This window comes from Oncorhynchus keta, unplaced genomic scaffold (assembly GCF_023373465.1).
Source record: "Oncorhynchus keta strain PuntledgeMale-10-30-2019 unplaced genomic scaffold, Oket_V2 Un_scaffold_3947_pilon_pilon, whole genome shotgun sequence".
Classification (NCBI taxonomy): Eukaryota; Metazoa; Chordata; class Actinopteri; order Salmoniformes; family Salmonidae; genus Oncorhynchus; species Oncorhynchus keta.
The window spans coordinates 208,127-231,145 of NW_026290927.1; the positions used below are offsets into that span (position 1 = coordinate 208,127).

The window sequence follows — 23,019 nt, forward strand, 5'->3', positions numbered from 1 at the left end:
GGCACGTTGAGACACTACAGAGAGAGAGACACTGGGGCACGTTGAGACACTACAGAGAGAGAGACACTGGGGCACGTTGAGACACTACAGAGAGAGAGACACTGGGGCACGTTGAGACACTACAGAGAGAGAGAGACACTGGGGCACGTTGAGACACTACAGAGAGAGAGACACTGGGGCACGTTGAGACACTACAGAGAGAGAGAGAGACACTGGGGCACGTTGAGACACTACAGAGAGAGAGACACTGGGGCACGTTGAGACACTACAGAGAGAGACACTGGGGCACGTTGAGACACTACAGAGAGAGAGAGACACTGGGGCACGTTGAGACACTACAGAGAGAGAGACACTGGGGCACGTTGAGACACTACAGAGAGAGAGAGACACTGGGGCACATTGAGACACTACAGAGAGAGAGAGACACTGGGGCACGTTGAGACACTACAGAGAGAGAGAGACACTGGGGCACGTTGAGACACTACAGAGAGAGAGACACTGGGGCACGTTGAGACACTACAGAGAGAGAGAGACACTGGGGCACGTTGAGACACTACAGAGAGAGAGAGACACTGGGGCACGTTGAGACACTACAGAGAGAGACACTGGGGCACGTTGAGACACTACAGAGAGAGAGACACTGGGGCACGTTGAGACACTACAGAGAGAGAGACACTGGGGCACGTTGAGACACTACAGAGAGAGAGACACTGGGGCACGTTGAGACACTACAGAGAGACACTGGGGCACGTTGAGACACTACAGAGAGACACTGGGGCACGTTGAGACACTACAGAGAGACACTGGGGCACGTTGAGACACTACAGAGAGAGACACTGGGGCACGTTGAGACACTACAGAGAGACACTGGGGCACGTTGAGACACTACAGAGAGAGAGACACTGGGGCACGTTGAGACACTACAGAGAGACACTGGGGCACGTTGAGACACTACAGAGAGACACTGGGGCACGTTGAGACACTACAGAGAGACACTGGGGCACGTTGAGACACTACAGAGAGACACTGGGGCACGTTGAGACACTACAGAGAGACACTGGGGCACGTTGAGACACTACAGAGAGACACTGGGGCACGTTGAGACACTACAGAGAGACACTGGGGCACGTTGAGACACTACAGAGAGACACTGGGGCACGTTGAGACACTACAGAGAGACACTGGGGCACGTTGAGACACTACAGAGAGACACTGGGGCACGTTGAGACACTACAGAGAGAGACACTGGGGCACGTTGAGACACTACAGAGAGACACTGGGGCACGTTGAGACACTACAGAGAGAGACACTGGGGCACGTTGAGACACTACAGAGAGACACTGGGGCACGTTGAGACACTACAGAGAGAGACACTGGGGCACGTTGAGACACTACAGAGAGAGACACTGGGGCACGTTGAGACACTACAGAGAGACACTGGGGCACGTTGAGACACTACAGAGAGACACTGGGGCACGTTGAGAGACACTGGGGCACGTTGAGACACAGAGACAGAGAGACACTGGGGCACGTTGAGACACTACAGAGAGACACTGGGGCACGTTGAGACACTACAGAGAGACACTGGGGCACGTTGAGACACTACAGAGAGAGAGACACTGGGGCACGTTGAGACACTACAGAGAGAGAGAGACACTGGGGCACATTGAGACACTACAGAGAGAGAGAGACACTGGGGCACGTTGAGACACTACAGAGAGAGAGAGACACTGGGGCACGTTGAGACACTACAGAGAGAGAGAGACACTGGGGCACATTGAGACACTACAGAGAGAGAGAGACACTGGGGCACATTGAGACACTACAGAGAGAGAGACACTGGGGCACGTTGAGACACTACAGAGAGAGAGACACTGGGGCACGTTGAGACACTACAGAGAGAGACACTGGGGCACGTTGAGACACTACAGAGAGAGAGACACTGGGGCACGTTGAGACACTACAGAGAGAGAGACACTGGGGCACGTTGAGACACTACAGAGAGAGAGACACTGGGGCACGTTGAGACACTACAGAGAGAGACACTGGGGCACGTTGAGACACTACAGAGAGACACTGGGGCACGTTGGGCACGTTGAGACACTGGGGCACGTTGAGACACTACAGAGAGACACTGGGGCACGTTGAGACACTACAGAGAGACACTGGGGCACGTTGAGACACTACAGAGAGACACTGGGGCACGTTGAGACACTACAGAGAGAGAGACACTGGGGCACGTTGAGACACTACAGAGAGACACTGGGGCACGTTGAGACACTACAGAGAGACACTGGGGCACGTTGAGACACTACAGAGAGACACTGGGGCACGTTGAGACACTACAGAGAGAGACACTGGGGCACGTTGAGACACTACAGAGAGAGAGACACTGGGGCACGTTGAGACACTACAGAGAGACACTGGGGCACGTTGAGACACTACAGAGAGACACTGGGGCACGTTGAGACACTACAGAGAGAGAGACACTGGGGCACGTTGAGACACTACAGAGAGACACTGGGGCACGTTGAGACACTACAGAGAGACACTGGGGCACGTTGAGACACTACAGAGAGACACTGGGGCACGTTGAGACACTACAGAGAGAGAGACACTGGGGCACGTTGAGACACTACAGCAGAGAGAGACACTGGGGCACGTTGAGACACTACAGAGAGACAGAGAGAGAGACACTGGGGCACGTTGAGACACTACAGAGAGACACAGAGAGAGAGACACTGGGGCACGTTGAGACACTACAGAGAGAGAGACACTGGGGCACGTTGAGACACTACAGAGAGAGACACTGGGGCACGTTGAGACACTACAGAGAGAGAGACACTGGGGCACGTTGAGACACTACAGAGAGAGAGACACTGGGGCACGTTGAGACACTACAGAGAGAGAGACACTGGGGCACGTTGAGACACTACAGAGAGAGACACTGGGGCACGTTGAGACACTACAGAGAGACACTGGGGCACGTTGATACACTACAGAGAGACACTGGGGCACGTTGAGACACTACAGAGAGAGAGACACTGGGGCACGTTGAGACACTACAGAGAGAGAGACACTGCGGCACGTTGAGACACTACAGAGAGACACTGGGGCACGTTGAGACACTACACGTTGAGAGAGACACTGGGGCACGTTGAGACACTACAGAGAGAGAGACACTGGGGCACGTTGAGACACTACAGAGAGAGAGACACTGGGGCACGTTGAGACACTACAGAGAGAGAGAGACACTGGGGCACGTTGAGACACTACAGAGAGAGAGACACTGGGGCACGTTGAGACACTACAGAGAGAGAGACACTGGGGCACGTTGAGACACTACAGAGAGAGAGACACTGGGGCACGTTGAGACACTACAGAGAGAGAGAGACACTGGGGCACGTTGAGACACTACAGAGAGAGAGAGACACTGGGGCACGTTGAGACACTACAGAGAGAGAGACACTGGGGCACGTTGAGACACTACAGAGAGAGACACTGGGGCACGTTGAGACACTACTAGAGAGAGAGACACTGGGGCACGTTGAGACACTACAGAGAGAGAGAGACACTGGGGCACATTGAGACACTACAGAGAGAGAGAGCACATTGAGACACTACAGAGAGAGAGAGACACTGGGGCACGTTGAGACACTACAGAGAGAGAGAGACACTGGGGCACATTGAGACACTACAGAGAGAGAGAGACACTGGGGCACATTGAGACACTACAGAGAGAGAGACACTGGGGCACGTTGAGACACTACAGAGAGAGAGACACTGGGGCACGTTGAGACACTACAGAGAGAGAGACACTGGGGCACGTTGAGACACTACAGAGAGAGAGACACTGGGGCACGTTGAGACACTACAGAGAGAGACACTGGGGCACGTTGAGACACTACAGAGAGAGAGAGACACTGGGGCACGTTGAGACACTACAGAGAGACACTGGGGCACGTTGAGACACTACAGAGAGACACTGGGGCACGTTGAGACACTACAGGGAGACACTGGGGCACGTTGAGACACTACAGAGAGAGAGGCACTGGGGCACGTTGAGACACTACAGAGAGACACTGGGGCACGTTGAGACACTACAGAGAGAGAGACACTGGGGCACGTTGAGACACTACAGAGAGACACTGGGGCACGTTGAGACACTACAGAGACACTACAGAGAGACACTGGGGCACGTTGAGACACTACAGAGAGACACTGGGGCACGTTGAGACACTACAGAGAGACACTGGGGCACGTTGAGACACTACAGAGAGACACTGGGGCACGTTGAGACACTACAGAGAGACACTGGGGCACGTTGAGACACTACAGAGAGACACTGGGGCACGTTGAGACACTACAGAGAGACACTGGGGCACGTTGAGACACTACAGAGAGACACTGGGGCACGTTGAGACACTACAGAGAGACACTGGGGCACGTTGAGACACTACAGAGAGACACTGGGGCACGTTGAGACACTACAGAGAGACACTGGGGCACGTTGAGACACTACAGAGAGAGAGAGACACTGGGGCACGTTGAGACACTACAGAGAGAGAGACACTGGGGCACGTTGAGACACTACAGAGAGACACTGGGGCACATTGAGACACTACAGAGAGAGAGAGACACTGGGGCACGTTGAGACACTACAGAGAGAGACACTGGGGCACGTTGAGACACTACAGAGAGAGAGACTGGGGCACGTTGAGACACTACAGAGAGAGAGAGACACTGGGGCACGTTGAGACACTACAGAGAGAGAGAGAGACACTGGGGCACGTTGAGACACTACAGAGAGAGAGACACTGGGGCACGTTGAGACACTACAGAGAGAGAGAGACACTGGGGCACATTGAGACACTACAGAGAGAGAGAGACACTGGGGCACATTGAGACACTACAGAGAGAGAGACACTGGGGCACGTTGAGACACTACAGAGAGAGAGAGACACTGGGGCACATTGAGACACTACAGAGAGAGAGACACTGGGGCACGTTGAGACACTACAGAGAGAGAGACACTGGGGCACGTTGAGACACTACAGAGAGAGAGACACTGGGGCACGTTGAGACACTACAGAGAGAGACACTGGGGCACGTTGAGACACTACAGAGAGAGAGACACTGGGGCACGTTGAGACACTACAGAGAGAGACACTGGGGCACGTTGAGACACTACAGAGAGACACTGGGGCACGTTGAGACACTACAGAGAGACACTGGGGCACGTTGAGACACTACAGAGAGACACTGGGGCACGTTGAGACACTACAGAGAGACACTGGGGCACGTTGAGACACTACAGAGAGACACTGGGGCACGTTGAGACACTACAGAGAGACACTGGGGCACGTTGAGACACTACAGAGAGACACTGGGGCACGTTGAGACACTACAGAGAGACACTGGGGCACGTTGAGACACTACAGAGAGACACTGGGGCACGTTGAGACACTGCAGAGAGACACTGGGGCACGTTGAGACACTGCAGAGAGACACTGGGGCACGTTGAGACACTGCAGAGAGACACTGGGGCACGTTGAGACACTACAGAGAGACACTGGGGCACGTTGAGACACTACAGAGAGACACTCACGACGACACATGGGCGTAAATATATATTGATTGCAGTTATTCCTGAATTAATGAGCGTTCATGTGCAAAGGATTAGCATTTCAATTAATTTAATTATCAACTGTGTGTAGTGATCCCTCTGGTCTTTCCCACTCTGTCTCAGTCCACACCCACTTCCCTTTGTCCACCAAACCATCATAGCGGCTTAGCCCACTAGGGAACCTCCCCTATCATTTCCTTGTAACCATATCTACTGTTTGTTTGTTTCTGCATTTCTGTGATTATTTAGTTAGTTAGTAAATAAATGATTGAGACAATTAATGACCCAATGAGACACTACAGAGAGAGAGAGAGAGAAACACTGGGGCCCTATGAGACACCACAACTTGAATTGTATCACCATGGAGACGCGACTAGTACCCAGCAGAACTCTGGGTCGTTTGTGTCGTGCCCTTCAAAGATGTTGGGGGTCAGGGCTAACAAGCCTGGATAACTAACTTCATTATCTTTTCCTGTTAGTCTGATTAAGTAACTTCATTATCTATTCATGTTAGCATGGTTAACTTCATTATCTCCTACTGTTAGCCTGGATAACTAACTGCATTATCTCTTCCTGCTAGCCTGGTTAACTAACTTCATTATCTCTTCCTGTTAGTCTGATTAAGTAACTTCATTATCTCTTCCTGTTAGTCTGATTAAGTAACTTCATTATCTATTCATGTTAGCATGGTTAACTTCATTATCTCCTACTGTTAGCCTGGTTAACTAAATTAATTATCTCTTCCTGTTAGCCTGGTTAACTAACTTCATTATCTCTTCCTGTTAGCCTGGTTAACTAGCTTCATTATCTCTTCCTGTTAGCCTGGTTAACTAACTTCATTATCTATTCATGTTAGCATGGTTAACTTCATTATCTCCTACTGTTAGCCTGGTTAACTAAATTAATTATCTCTTCCTGTTAGCCTGGTTAACTAACTTCATTATCTCTTCCTGTTAGCCTGGTTAACTAGCTTCATTATCTCTTCCTGCTAGCATGGTTAACTAAATTCATTATCTCTTCCTGTTAGCCTGGTTAACTAACTTCATTATCTCTTCCTGTTAACCTGGTTAACTAACTTCATTATCTCTTCCTGCTAGCATGGTTAACTAACTTCATTATCTCTTCCTGTTAGCATGGTTAACTAACTTCATTATCTCTTCCCTTCCTGTTAGGGGCGGCAGGGTAGCCTAGTGGTTAGAGCGTTGGACTAGTAACCGGAAGGTTGCAAGTTCAAACCCCCCGAGCTGACAAGGTACAAATCTGTCGTTCTGCCCTTGAACAGGCAGTTAAACCACTGTTCCTAGACCAGTTCACCCACTGTTCCTAGGCCGTCATTGAAAATAAGAATTTGTTCTTAACTGACTTGCCTAGTTAAATAAAGGTAAAAAATAAATAAAATTAGCCTGGTTAATTTTAACTAGCTTCATTATCTCTTCCTGCTAGCATGGTTAACTAACTTCATTATCTCTTCCTGTTAGCATGGTTAACTAACTTCATTATCTCTTCCTGCTAGCATGGAAGCACTAACTTCATTATCTCTTCCTGCTACTCCCTTTTATATTTAGCAATCCAGCTGACAAAACAAAGTGGCACTTTTCCTCTTTTGGTAAAGAGCTACTGCCGCTACTGTCCAGACTCACCTGTTACTAAGAAGAGGCCATGCAAGGTCAGACCTGAAGGAGACGCTGGGTCGGGGCTTACCTATATGAGATGTTGAAGCCGGTCAGGTTATAAGCAGCGTCGCTGAAGAAGTGGAGGAGGGCGTAACCAGACTGTGAAACCACCTCCGGAACAGTCTCGTTGCCATAGCGCTCAGGAACTATCAACCCACTGCAACAAGGATGGACAAAACCCATCAACACCCTGAATAATTCATCGTTAACCAGGTAGATCAATAATTCATCATTAACCAGGTAAATCAATAATTCATCATTAACCAGGTAAATCAATAATTCATCATTAACCAGGTAGATCAATAATTCATCATTAACCAGGTAAATCAATAATTCATCATTAACCAGGTAGATCAATAATTCATCATTAACCAGGTAGATCAATAATTCATCATTAACCAGGTAAATCAATAATTCATCATTAACCAGGTAAATCAATAATTCATCATTAACCAGGTAAATCAATAATTCATCATTAACCAGGTAAATCAATAATTCATCATTAACCAGGTAAATCAATAATTCATCATTAACCAGGTAGATCAATAATTCATCATTAACCAGGTAGATCAATAATTCATCATTAACCAGGTAGATCAATAATTCATCATTAACCAGGTAATCAACATTAACCAGGTAATCAATTCATCATTAAAGGTAAACATTAATTCATCAGTTTAACCAGGTAAATCAATAATTCATCATTAACCAGATGTCTAACTACAATCATTAACCAGGTAAATCAAAACCTCATCATTAACCAGGTAAATCAATAACATCATTAACAATCATTCATCATTAACCAGGTAGATCAATCACCACAGGTAAATCACCACCTCATTACAATCACCAGGTAAACCACCATAACCAGGTAAACAATAATTCACCACTACAATCAATAACCACCATCTACAATCACATTTAACCACCATCAATAATTCACCACCACCACCACCACCTACAATCACCACCACCTCCATCTACAATCATCAATCACCACCATCTATAATCACCACCACCTCCATCTACAATCACCACCACCATCAATCACCACCATCCACCAATCACCACCACCATCTACAATCACCACCACCTCCATCTACAATCACCACCACCTCCATCTACAATCACCACCACCTCCATCTACAATCACCACCACCCACCATCTACAATCACCACCTCCATCTACCAATCACCACCACCACCACCATCTACCAACAATCACCACCACCATCTACAATCACCACCTCCATCACCACCACCAATCTCAACCACCACCATCTACAATCACCACCACCACCATCTACAATCACCACCACCACATCTACAATCACCACCACCATCTACAATCACCACCACCACCATCTACAATCACCACCTCCATCTACAATCACCACCTCCATCTACAATCACCACCACCATCTACAATCACCACCACCATCTACAATCACCACCACCACCATCTACAATCACCACCACCATCTACAATCACCACCACCATCTACAATCACCACCACCATCTACAATCACCACCTCCATCTACAATCACCACCACCATCTACAATCACCACCACCATCTACAATCACCACCACCACCATCTACAATCACCACCACCTCCATCTACAATCACCACCACCCATCTACAATCACCACCATCTACAATCTACCAATCACAATCACCACCTCCATCTACAATCACCACCACCTCCATCTACAATCACCACCACCTCCATCTACAATCACCACAATCACCACCACCTCCATCTACAATCACCACCACCACCATCTACAATCACCACCACCACCATCTACAATCACCACCACCACCATCTACAATCACCACCACCACCATCTACAATCACCACCACCACCATCTACAATCACCACCACCACCTACAATCACCACCACCTCCATCTACAATCACCACCACCTCCATCTACAATCACCACCACCACCATCTACAATCACCACCACCATCTACAATCACCACCACCATCTACAATCACCACCACCACCATCTACAATCACCACCTCCATCTACAATCACCACCACCATCTACAATCACCACCACCACCATCTACAATCACCACCACCATCTACAATCACCACCACCACCATCTACAATCACCACCACCACCATCTACAATCACCACCACCACCATCTACAATCACCACCACCTCCATCTACAATCACCACCACCACCATCTACAATCACCACCACCTCCATCTACAATCACCACCACCTCCATCTACAATCACCACCACCTCCATCTACAATCACCATCCACCATCATCTACAATCACCACCACAATCACCACCACCATCTACAATCCATCTACAATCACCACACCACCATCTACAATCACCACCACCATCTACAATCACCACCACCACCATCTACAATCACCACCACCACCATCTACAATCACCACCACCACCATCTATAATCACCACCACCATCCATCTACAATCACCACCACCTCCATCTACAATCACCACCACCACCATCTACAATCACCACCACCACCACCCTACAATCACCACCACCATCTACAATCACCACCACCATCTACAATCACCACCACCATCTACAATCACCACCACCACCATCTACAATCACCACCACCACCATCTACAATCACCACCACCTCCATCTACAATCACCACCACCACCATCTACCATCTACACCACCACCCAATCACCACCACCATCTACAATCACCACCACCAATCACCACCATCCACCACAATCACCACCACCACCATCTACAATCACCACCACCACCATCTACAATCACCACCACCACCACCTACAATCACCACCACCACCATCTACAATCACCACCACCACCATCTACAACCACCACCACCACCACCTACAATCACCACCACCACCATCTACAATCACCACCACCATCTACAATCACCACCACCATCTACAATCACCACCACCATCTACAATCACCACCACCACCATCTACAATCACCACCACCACCATCTACAATCACCACCACCATCTACAATCACCACCACCATCTACAATCACCACCACCACCATCTACAATCACCACCACCACCATCTACAATCACCACCACCATCTACAATCATCACCACCACCATCTACAATCACCACCACCACCATCTACAATCACCACCACCATCCTCACCACCAATCACCACCACCACCATCTACAATCACCACCACCACCATCTACAATCACCACCACCACCATCTACAATCACCACCACCACCATCTACAATCACCACCACCACCATCTACAATCACCACCACCATCTACAATCACCACCACCATCTACAATCACCACCACCACCATCTACAATCACCACCACCACCATCTACAATCACCACCACCATCTATAATCACCACCACCATCTACAATCACCACCACCATCTACAATCACCACCATCTACAATCACCACCACCACCATCTACAATCACCACCACCATCTACAATCACCACCACCATCTACAATCACCACCACCATCTACAATCACCACCACCATCTACAATCACCACCATCCACCACCCACAATCACCACCACCATCTACAATCACCACCATCCATCACCACCACCATCTACAATCACCACCACCATCTACAATCACCACCACCACCATCTACAATCACCACCACCACCATCTACAATCACCACCACCACCATCTACAATCACCACCACCATCTACAATCACCACCACCATCTACAATCATCACCACCACCACCAATCACCACCACCACCATCTACAATCACCACCACCATCTACAATCACCACCATCTACAATCACCACCACCATCTACAATCACCACCACCATCTACAATCACCACCACCATCTACAATCACCACCACCTCCATCTACAATCACCACCACCTCCATCTACAATCACCACCACCACCATCTACAATCACCACCACCACCATCTACAATCACCATCCAATCCACCACCATCTACAATCACCACCACCACCACCATCACAATCACCACCATCTACAATCACCACCACCATCTACAATCACCACCACCATCTACCACCACCATCTACAATCACCACCACCTCCATCTACCACCATCTACAATCACCACCACCACCACCATCTACAATCACCACCACCATCTACAATCACCACCACCATCTACAATCACCACCACCACCATCTACAATCACCACCACCACCACCAATCTACAATCACCCACCATCTACAATCACCACCACCATCTACAATCACCACCACCATCTACAATCACCACCACCACCATCTACACCTCCATCACAATCACCACCACCACCATCTACAATCACCACCACCATCTACAATCACCACCACCATCTACAATCACCACCACCATCTACAATCACCACCACCACCATCTACCACCATCTACAATCACCACCACCATCTACAATCACCACCACCACCATCTACAATCACCACCACCATCTACAATCACCACCACCATCTACAATCACCACCACCACCATCTACAATCACCACCACCACCATCTACAATCACCACCACCATCTACAATCACCACCACCACCATCTACAATCACCACCACCATCTACAATCACCACCACCACCATCTACAATCACCACCACCACCATCTACAATCACCACCACCATCTACAATCACCACCTCCATCTACAATCACCACCACCACCACTACAATCTACAATCACCACCTCCATCTCTCACCACCACCATCACCACCACCACCACCATCTACAATCACCACCACCATCTACAATCACCACCACCATCTACAATCACCACCACCATCTACAATCACCACCACCATCTACAATCACCACCACCACCTACAATCACCACCACCTCCATCTACAATCACCACCACCATCTACAATCACCACCACCACCATCTACAATCACCACCACCACCATCTACAATCACCACCACCATCTACAATCACCACCACCACCATCTACAATCACCACCACCATCTACAATCACCAACCACCATCCACAATCACCACCACCACCATCTACAATCACCACCACCACCACCTCCATCTACAATCACCACCATCCACCACCATCTACAATCACCACCACCACCATCTACAATCACCACCACCATCTACAATCACCACCACCACCATCTACAATCACCACCACCTCCATCTACAATCACCACCACCACCTACAATCACCACCACATCTACAATCCATCTACAATCACCACCACCATCTACAATCACCACCACCTCCATCTACAATCACCATCACCTCCATCTACAATCACCACCACCATCTACAATCACCATCACCACCATCTACAATCACCACCACCACCATCTACAATCACCACCTCCATCTACAATCACCACCACCTCCATCTACAATCACCATCACCTCCATCTACAATCACCACCACCATCTACAATCACCACCACCATCTACAATCACCACCACCACCATCTACAATCACCACCACCACCATCTACAATCACCACCACCTCCATCTACAATCACCATCACCTCCATCTACAATCACCACCACCTCCATCTACAATCACCATCACCACCATCTACAATCACCATCACCTCCCACCATCCACCACCTCCATCACCATCACCACCATCTACAATCACCACCACCACCATCTATAATCACCACCACCACCATCTACAATCTCACCACCACCTCCATCTACAATCACCACCACCACCATCTACAATCACCATCACCTCCATCTACAATCACCACCACCACCATCTACAATCACCACCACCTCCATCTACAATCACCATCACCACCATCTACAATCACCACCACCTCCATCTACAATCACCACCACCACCATCTACAATCACCACCTCCATCTCACACCACCATCACAATCACCACCACCATCTACAATCACCACCACCCTACAATCACCACCATCTATAATCACCACCACCACCATCTATAATCACCACCACCACCATCTACAATCACCACCACCACCATCTATAATCACCACCACCATCTACAATCACCACCACCACCATCTACAATCACCACCACCACCACCTCATCACAATCAATCACCACCACCACCACCTACAATCACCACCACCACCACCATCTACAATCACCACCACCACCATCTACAATCACCACCACCACCATCTACAATCACCACCTCCATCTACAATCACCACCTCCATCTACAATCACCACCACCACCAACTACAATCACCACCACCACCATCTACAATCACCACCTACAATCACCACCACCACCATCTACAATCACCATCACCCACCATCTACAATCACCACCACCTCCATCTACAATCACCACCACCATCTACAATCACCACCACCACCATCTACAATCACCACCACCATCTACAATCACCACCACCACCACCACCTACAATCACCACCACCACCACCATCTACAATCACCACCACCACCATCACCACCACCACCATCTACAATCACCACCACCACCACCACCACCATCTACAATCACCACCACCACCATCTACAATCACCACCACCTCCATCTACAATCACCACCACCACCACCAATCCATCTCACCACCACCACAATCACCACCACCTCCATCTACAATCACCACCACCACCATCTACAATCACCACCATCTACAATCACCACCACCTCCATCTACAATCACCACCACCACCATCTACAATCACCACCACCACCATCTACAATCACCACCACCACCATCTACAATCACCACCACCATCTACAATCACCACCACCTCCATCTACAATCACCACCACCTCCATCTACAATCACCACCACCTCCATCTACAATCACCACCACCACCATCTACAATCACCACCACCTCCATCTACAATCACCACCACCTCCATCTACAATCACCACCACCACCATCTACAATCACCACCACCACCATCTACAATCACCACCACCTCCATCTACAATCACCACCACCTCCATCTACAATCACCACCACCTCCATCTACAATCACCACCACCTCCATCTACAATCACCACCACCACCATCTACAATCACCACCACCTCCATCTACAATCACCACCACCACCATCTACAATCACCACCTCCATCTACAATCACCATCATCCACCCCTGTCACCACCCACCTGACAATCACCAGTAGAGGATCTACAATCACCCCACCTCCATCTACAATCACACCACCTCCAGGTGGTCCCACCACCACCATCTACAATCACCACCACCTCCAGTCTCAGGATGCTCACCACCATCTCAATCACCACCACCACCACCTCCTACAATGGGCCACCACCACCTCACCACCTCCATCTACAATCACCACCACCTCCATCTACAATGGGCCTGCAGGACCACACAGTCATCTACAATCATCACAGGACAGAGACACCATCTACAATCACCACCACCATCTACAATCACCACCAGACATCTACAATCACCACCACCTCACCAGACAGAACACAATCACCACCACCTCCATCTACAATCACCACCAGAGACAGAACACAGTCACAATCACCACCACCATCTACAATCACCACCTCCATCTACAATCTCATCCTCCCTGTACCCACCAGGACAGGCAGCCAGAACACAGTGTAGATGTCCCCATGTACACATACAGGTGGTCCCAGCTGCACTCTGGACAGTGGACAGAACCACAGTCTCAGGATGCTGTTGGGCCTACAGGACAGAGACAGAACACAGTCAGGATGCTGTTGGGCCTACAGGACAGAGACAGAACACAGTCAGGATGCTGTTGGGCCTGCAGGACAGAGACAGAACACAGTCAGGATGCTGTTGGGCCTACAGGACAGAGACAGAACACAGTCAGGATGCTGTTGGGCCTGCAGGACAGACACAGAACACAGTCAGGATGCTGTTGGGCCTGCAGGACAGAGACAGAACACAGTCAGGCCTTTGGTTGGAAAAAACTATTCGCCTTTAGTTCAAATAAATATGGATAACCTCAGGTCTAGGAGACACTGTTAAGCTAATTATGGATAACCTCAGGTCTAGGATACACTAGATAAATATAGATAACCTCAGGTCTAGGAGACACTAGATAGATAACCTCAGGTCTAGGAGACACTAGATAACCTCAGGTCTAGGAGACACTAGATAACCTCAGGTCTAGGAGACACTAGATAACCTCAGGTCTAGGAGACACTAGATAACCTCAGGTCTAGGAGACACTAGATAACCTCAGGTCTAGGAGACACTAGATAACCTCAGGTCTAGGAGACACTAGATAACCTCAGGTCTAGGAGACACTAGATAACCTCAGGTCTAGGAGACACTAGATAACCTCAGGTCTAGGAGACACTAGATAACCTCAGGTCTAGGAGACACTAGATAAATATAGATAACCTCAGGTCTAGGAGACACTAGATAACCTCAGGTCTAGGAGACACTAGATAACCTCAGGTCTAGGAGACACTAGATAACCTCAGGTCTAGGAGACACTAGATAACCTCAGGTCTAGGAGACACTAGATAACCTCAGGTCTAGGAGACACTAGATAACCTCAGGTCTAGGAGACACTAGATAAATATGGATAACCTCAGGTCTAGGAGACACTAGATAACCTCAGGTCTAGGAGACACTAGATAAATATAGATAACCTCAGGTCTAGGAGACACTAGATAAATATGGATAACCTCAGGTCTAGGAGACACTAGATAACCTCAGGTCTAGGAGACACTAGATAACCTCAGGTCTAGGAGACACTAGATAACCTCAGGTCTAGGAGACACTAGATAACCTCAGGTCTAGGAGACACTAGATAACCTCAGGTCTAGGAGACACTAGATAACCTCAGGTCTAGGAGACACTAGATAACCTCAGGTCTAGGAGACACTAGATAACCTCAGGTCTAGGAGACACTAGATAACCTCAGGTCTAGGAGACACTAGATAACCTCAGGTCTAGGAGACACTAGATAACCTCAGGTCTAGGAGACACTAGATAACCTCAGGTCTAGGAGACACTAGATAACCTCAGGTCTAGGAGACACTAGATAAATATAGATAACCTCAGGTCTAGGAGACACTAGATAACCTCAGGTCTAGGAGACACTAGATAAATATAGATAACCTCAGGTCTAGGAGACACTAGATAAATATGGATAACCTCAGGTCTAGGAGACACTAGATAACCTCAGGTCTAGGAGACACTAGATAACCTCAGGTCTAGGAGACACTAGATAACCTCAGGTCTAGGAGACACTAGATAACCTCAGGTCTAGGAGACACTAGATAACCTCAGGTCTAGGAGACACTAGATAACCTCAGGTCTAGGAGACACTAGATAACCTCAGGTCTAGGAGACACTAGATAACCTCAGGTCTAGGAGACACTAGATAAATATAGATAACCTCAGGTCTAGGAGACACTAGATAAATATGGATAACCTCAGGTCTAGGAGACACTAGATAAATAGATAACCTCAGGTCTAGGAGACACTAGATAAAGGTCTAGGAGATATAGATAACCTCAGGTCTAGGAGACACTAGATAAATAGATAACCTCAGGTCTAGGAGACACTAGATAACCTCAGGTCTAGGAGACACTAGATAACCTCAGGTCTAGGAGACACTAGATAAATATAGATAACCTCAGGTCTAGGAGACACTAGATAACCTCAGGTCTAGGAGACACTAGATAACCTCAGGTCTACTAGATAACCTCAGGTCTAGGAGACACTAGATAACCTCAGGTCTAGGAGACACTAGATAACCTCAGGTCTAGGAGACACTAGATAACCTCAGGTCTAGGAGACACTAGATAAAGGTCTAGGAGACATAGATAACCTCAGGTCTAGGAGACACTAGATAAATATGGATAACCTCAGGTCTAGGAGACACTAGATAACCTCAGGTCTAGGAGACACTAGATAACCTCAGGTCTAGGAGACACTAGATAAATAGATAACCTCAGGTCTAGGAGACACTAGATAACCTCAGGTCTAGGAGACACTAGATAACCTCAGGTCTAGGAGACACTAGATAACCTCAGGTCTAGGAGACACTAGATAACCTCAGGTCTAGGAGACACTAGATAAATATAGATAACCTCAGGTCTAGGAGACACTAGATAAATATAGATAACCTCAGGTCTAGGAGACACTAGATAACCTCAGGTCTAGGAGACACTAGATAACCTCAGGTCTAGGAGACACTAGATAAATATGGATAACCTCAGGTCTAGGAGACACTAGATAGATAACCTCAGGTCTAGGAGACACTAGATAACCTCAGGTCTAGGAGACACTAGATAAATATAGATAACCTCAGGTCTAGGAGACACTAGATAAATATAGATAACCTCAGGTCTAGGAGACACTAGATAAATATAGATAACCTCAGGTCTAGGAGACACTAGATAACCTCAGGTCTAGGAGACACTAGATAAATATGGATAACCTCAGGTCTAGGAGACACTAGATAAATATAGATAACCTCAGGTCTAGGAGACACTAGATAAATATAGATAACCTCAGGTCTAGGAGACACTAGATAACCTCAGGTCTAGGAGACACTAGATAACCTCAGGTCTAGGAGACACTAGATAACCTCAGGTCTAGGAGACACTAGATAACCTCAGGTCTAGGAGACACTAGATAACCTCAGGTCTAGGAGACACTAGATAACCTCAGGTCTAGGAGACACTAGATAACCTCAGGTCTAGGAGACACTAGATAACCTCAGGTCTAGGAGACACTAGATAACCTCAGGTCTAGGAGACACTAGATAACCTCAGGTCTAGGAGACACTAGATAACCTCAGGTCTAGGAGACACTAGATAACCTCAGGTCTAGGAGACACTAGATAACCTCAGGTCTAGGAGACACTAGATAACCTCAGGTCTAGGAGACACTAGATAACCTCAGGTCTAGGAGACACTAGATAACCTCAGGTCTAGGAGACACTAGATAACCTCAGGTCTAGGAGACACTAGATAACCTCAGGTCTAGGAGACACTAGATAAATATAGATAACCTCAGGTCTAGGAGACACTAGATAAATATAGATAACCTCAGGTCTAGGAGACACTAGATAAATATAGATAACCTCAGGTCTAGGAGACACTAGATAAATATAGATAACCTCAGGTCTAGGAGACACTAGATAAATATAGATAACCTCAGGTCTAGGAGACACTAGATAAATATAGATAACCTCAGGTCTAGGAGACACTAGATAACCTCAGGTCTAGGAGACACTAGATAACCTCAGGTCTAGAGACAATAGATAACCTCAGGTCTAGGAGACACTAGAGGTCTAGGAATAGATAACCTCAGGTCTAGGAGACACTAGATAACCTCAGGTCTAGGAGACACTAGATAACCTCAGGTCTAGGAGACACTAGATAACCTCAGGTCTAGGAGACACTAGATAACCTCAGGTCTAGGAGATAGATAACCTCAGGTCTAGGAGACACTAGATAACCTCAGGTCTAGGAGACACTAGATAACCTCAGGTCTAGGAGACACTAGATAACCTCAGGTCTAGGAGACACTAGATAACCTCAGGTCTAGGAGACACTAGATAACCTCAGGTCTAGGAGACACTAGATAACCTCAGGTCTAGGAGACACTAGATAACCTCAGGTCTAGGAGACACTAGATAACCTCAGGTCTAGGAGACACTAGATAACCTCAGGTCTAGGAGACACTAGATAACCTCAGGTCTAGGAGACACTAGATAACCTCAGGTCTAGGAGACACTAGATAACCTCAGGTCTAGGAGACACTAGATAACCTCAGGTCTAGGAGACACTAGATAACCTCAGGTCTAGGAGACACTAGATAGGAGACACTAACCTCAGGTCTAGGAGACACTAGATAACCTCAGGTCTAGGAGACACTAGATAACCTCAGGTCTAGGAGACACTAGATAACCTCAGGTCTAGGAGACACTAGATAACCTCAGGTCTAGGAGACACTAGATAACCTCAGGTCTAGGAGACACTAGATAACCTCAGGTCTAGGAGACACTAGATAATATGGATAACCTCAGGTCTAGGAGACACTAGATAACCTCAGGTCTAGGAGACACTAGATAACCTCAGGTCTAGGAGACACTAGATAAATATGGATAACCTCAGGTCTAGGAGACACTAGATAAATAGGAGACACTAGATAACCTCAGGTCTAGGAGACACTAGATAACCTCAGGTCTAGGAGACACTAGATAACCTCCTAGGAGGTCAGGTCTAGGAGACACTAGATAACCTCAGGTCTAGGAGACACTAGATAACCTCAGGTCTAGGAGACACTAGATAACCTCAGGTCTAGGAGACACTAGATAACCTCAGGTCTAGGAGACACTAGATAACCTCAGGTCTAGGAGACACTAGATAACCTCAGGTCTAGGAGACACTAGATAACCTCAGGTCTAGGAGACACTAGATAACCTCAGGTCTAGGAGACACTAGATAACCTCAGGTCTAGGAGACACTAGATAACCTCAGGTCTAGGAGACACTAGATAACCTCAGGTCTAGGAGACACTAGATAAAGGTCTAGGAGACACTAGATAACCTCAGGTCTAGGAGACACTAGATAAACCTCAGGTCTAGACACTAGATAACCTCAGGTCTAGGAGACACTAGATAACCTCAGGTCTAGGAGACACTAGATAACCTCAGGTCTAGGAGACACTAGATAACCTCAGGTCTAGGAGACACTAGATAACCTCAGGTCTAGGAGACACTAGATAACCTCAGGTCTAGGAGACACTAGATAACCTCAGGTCTAGGAGACACTAGATAGATAACCTCAGGTCTAGGAGACACTAGATAACCTCAGGTCTAGGAGAGACACTAGATAACCTCAGGTCTAGGAGACACTAGATAACCTCAGGTCTAGGAGACACTAGATAACCTCAGGTCTAGGAGACACTAGATAACCTCAGGTCTAGGAGACACTAGATAACCTCAGGTCTAGGAGACACTAGATAACCTCAGGTCTAGGAGACACTAGATAACCTCAGGTCTAGGAGACACTAGATAACCTCAGGTCTAGGAGACACTAGATAACCTCAGGTCTAGGAGACACTAGATAACCTCAGGTCTAGGAGACACTAGATAACCTCAGGTCTAGGAGACACTAGATAACCTCAGGTCTAGGAGACACTAGATAACCTCAGGTCTAGGAGACACTAGATAACCTCAGGTCTAGGAGACACTAGATAACCTCAGGTCTAGGAGACACTACTAGATAACCTCAGGTCTAGGAGACACTAGATAACCTCAGGTCTAGGAGACACTAGATAAATCTAGGAGACACTAGATAACCTCAGGTCTAGGAGACACTAGATAATCTGGAACCTCAGGTCTAGGAGACACTAGATAACCTCAGGTCTAGGAGACACTAGATAAATATAGATAACCTCAGGTCTAGGAGACACTAGATAACCTCAGGTCTACTAGATAACCTCAGGTCTAGGAGACACTAGATAACCTCAGGTCTAGGAGACACTAGATAACCTCAGGTCTAGGAGACACTAGATAACCTCAGGTCTAGGAGACATAGATAACCTCAGGTCTAGGAGACACTAGATAACCTCAGGTCTAGGAGACACTAGATAACCTCAGGTCTAGGAGACACTAGATAACCTCAGAGACACTAGATAACCTCAGGTCTAGGAGACACACTAGATAACCTCAGGTCTAGGAGACACTAGATAACCTCAGGTCTAGGAGACACTAGATAACCTCAGGTCTAGGAGACACTAGATAACCTCAGGTCTAGGAGACACTAGATAACCTCAGGTCTAGGAGATAACCTCAGGTCTAGGAGACACTAGATAACCCTCAGGTCTAGGAGACACTAGATAACCTCAGGTCTAGGAGACACTAGATAACCTCAGGTCTAGGAGACACTAGATAAACCTAGGTCTAGAGACACTAGATAACCTCAGGTCTAGGAGACACTAGATAGGAACACTAGATAACCTCAGGTCTAGGAGACACTAGATAACCTCAGGTCTAGGAGACACTAGATAACCTCAGGTCTAGGAGACACTAGATAACCTCAGGTCTAGGAGACACTAGATAGATAACCTCAGGTCTAGGAGACACTAGAGAAATATAGATAACCTCAGGTCTAGGAGACACTAGTCTAGGAGAGGTCTAGGAGACTAGATAAATAGGATAGATAACCTCAGGTCTAGGAGACACTAGATCAAATATAGATAACCTCAGGTCTAGGAGACACTAGATAGAGGTCACTAGATAACCTCAGGTCTAGGAGACACTAGATAACCTCAGGTCTAGGAGACACTAGATAACCTCAGGTCTAGGAGACACTAGATAACCTCAGGTCTAGGAGACACTAGATAAAGGTCTAGGAGACACTAGATAACCTCAGGTCTAGGAGACACTAGATAAATCAGATAACCTCAGGTCTAGGAGGAGATAACACTAGAGACACTAGATAACCTATAGATAACCTCAGGTCTAGGAGACACTAGATAACCTCAGGTCTAGGAGACACTAGATAACCTCAGGTCTAGGAGACACTAGATAACCTCAGGTCTAGGAGACACTAGATAACCTCAGGTCTAGGAGACACTAGATAACCTCAGGTCTAGGAGACACTAGATAACCTCAGGTCTAGGAGACACTAGATAACCTCAGGTCTAGGAGACACTAGATAACCTCAGGTCTAGGAGACACTAGATAACCTCAGGTCTAGGAGACACTAGATAACCTCAGGTCTAGGAGACACTAGATAACCTCAGGTCTAGGAGACACTAGATAACCTCAGATAACCTCAGGTCTAGGAGACACTAGATAACCTCAGGTCTAGGAGACACTAGATAACCTCAGGTCTAGGAGACACTAGATAACCTCAGGTCTAGGAGACACTAGATAACCTCAGGTCTAGGAGACACTAGATAACCTCAGGTCTAGGAGACACTAGATAACCTAGATAACCTCAGGTCTAGGAGACACTAGATAAAGGTCTAGACACTAGATAACCTCAGGTCTAGGAGACACACTAGATAACCTCAGGTCTAGGAGACACTAGATAACCTCAGGTCTATAGATAACCTCAGGTCTAGGAGACCTAGATAACCTCAGGTCTAGGAGACACTAGATAAATATAGATAACCTCAGGTCTAGGAGACACTAGATAACCTCAGGTCTAGGAGACACTAGATAACCTCAGGTCTAGGATACACTAGATAACCTCAGGTCTAGGAGACACTAGATAACCTCAGGTCTAGGGAGACACTAGATAACCTCAGGTCTAGGAGACACTAGATAACCTCAGGTCTAGGAGACACTAGATAACCTCAGGTCTAGGAGACACTAGATAACCTCAGGTCTAGGAGACACTAGATAACCTCAGGTCTAGGAGACACTAGATAACCTCAGGTCTAGGAGACACTAGATAACCTCAGGTCTAGGAGACACTAGATAACCTCAGGTCTAGGAGACACTAGATAACCTCAGGTCTAGGAGACACTAGATAACCTCAGGTCTAGGAGACACTAGATAACCTCAGGTCTAGGAGACACTAGATAACCTCAGGTCTAGGAGACACTAGATAACCTCAGGTCTAGGAGACACTAGATAACCTCAGGTCTAGGAGACACTAGATAACCTCAGGTCTAGGAGACACTAGATAACCTCAGGTCTAGGAGACACTAGATAACCTCAGGTCTAGGAGACACTAGATAA

General features: G+C 47.5%; 1 protein-coding gene and 1 long non-coding RNA gene across 2 annotated transcripts in view; both read right to left on the reverse strand.

Annotated features, from left to right (window-relative positions):
- LOC118378204 (attractin-like) overlaps nucleotides 1–7,509 on the reverse strand; it is a 159,296-nt gene extending 151,787 nt beyond the window's left edge. Inside the window, exon 1 of the mRNA XM_052516118.1 lies at nucleotides 7,328–7,509. Coding sequence (XP_052372078.1) covers nucleotides 7,328–7,482 — 155 coding nt within the window. The 5' untranslated portion in view covers nucleotides 7,483–7,509. The remainder of the gene's footprint in view (nucleotides 1–7,327) is intronic.
- Nucleotides 7,510–15,537: 8,028 nt separating this feature from the next.
- LOC127928765 (uncharacterized) lies at nucleotides 15,538–19,449 on the reverse strand. The gene is made up of 3 exons (XR_008132098.1): nucleotides 19,343–19,449; nucleotides 17,690–17,751; nucleotides 15,538–15,916 (listed from the first exon to the last, which is right to left on the reverse strand). It is a non-coding gene; the product is annotated as an uncharacterized LOC127928765 (long non-coding RNA).
- Nucleotides 19,450–23,019: the final 3,570 nt, after the last annotated feature.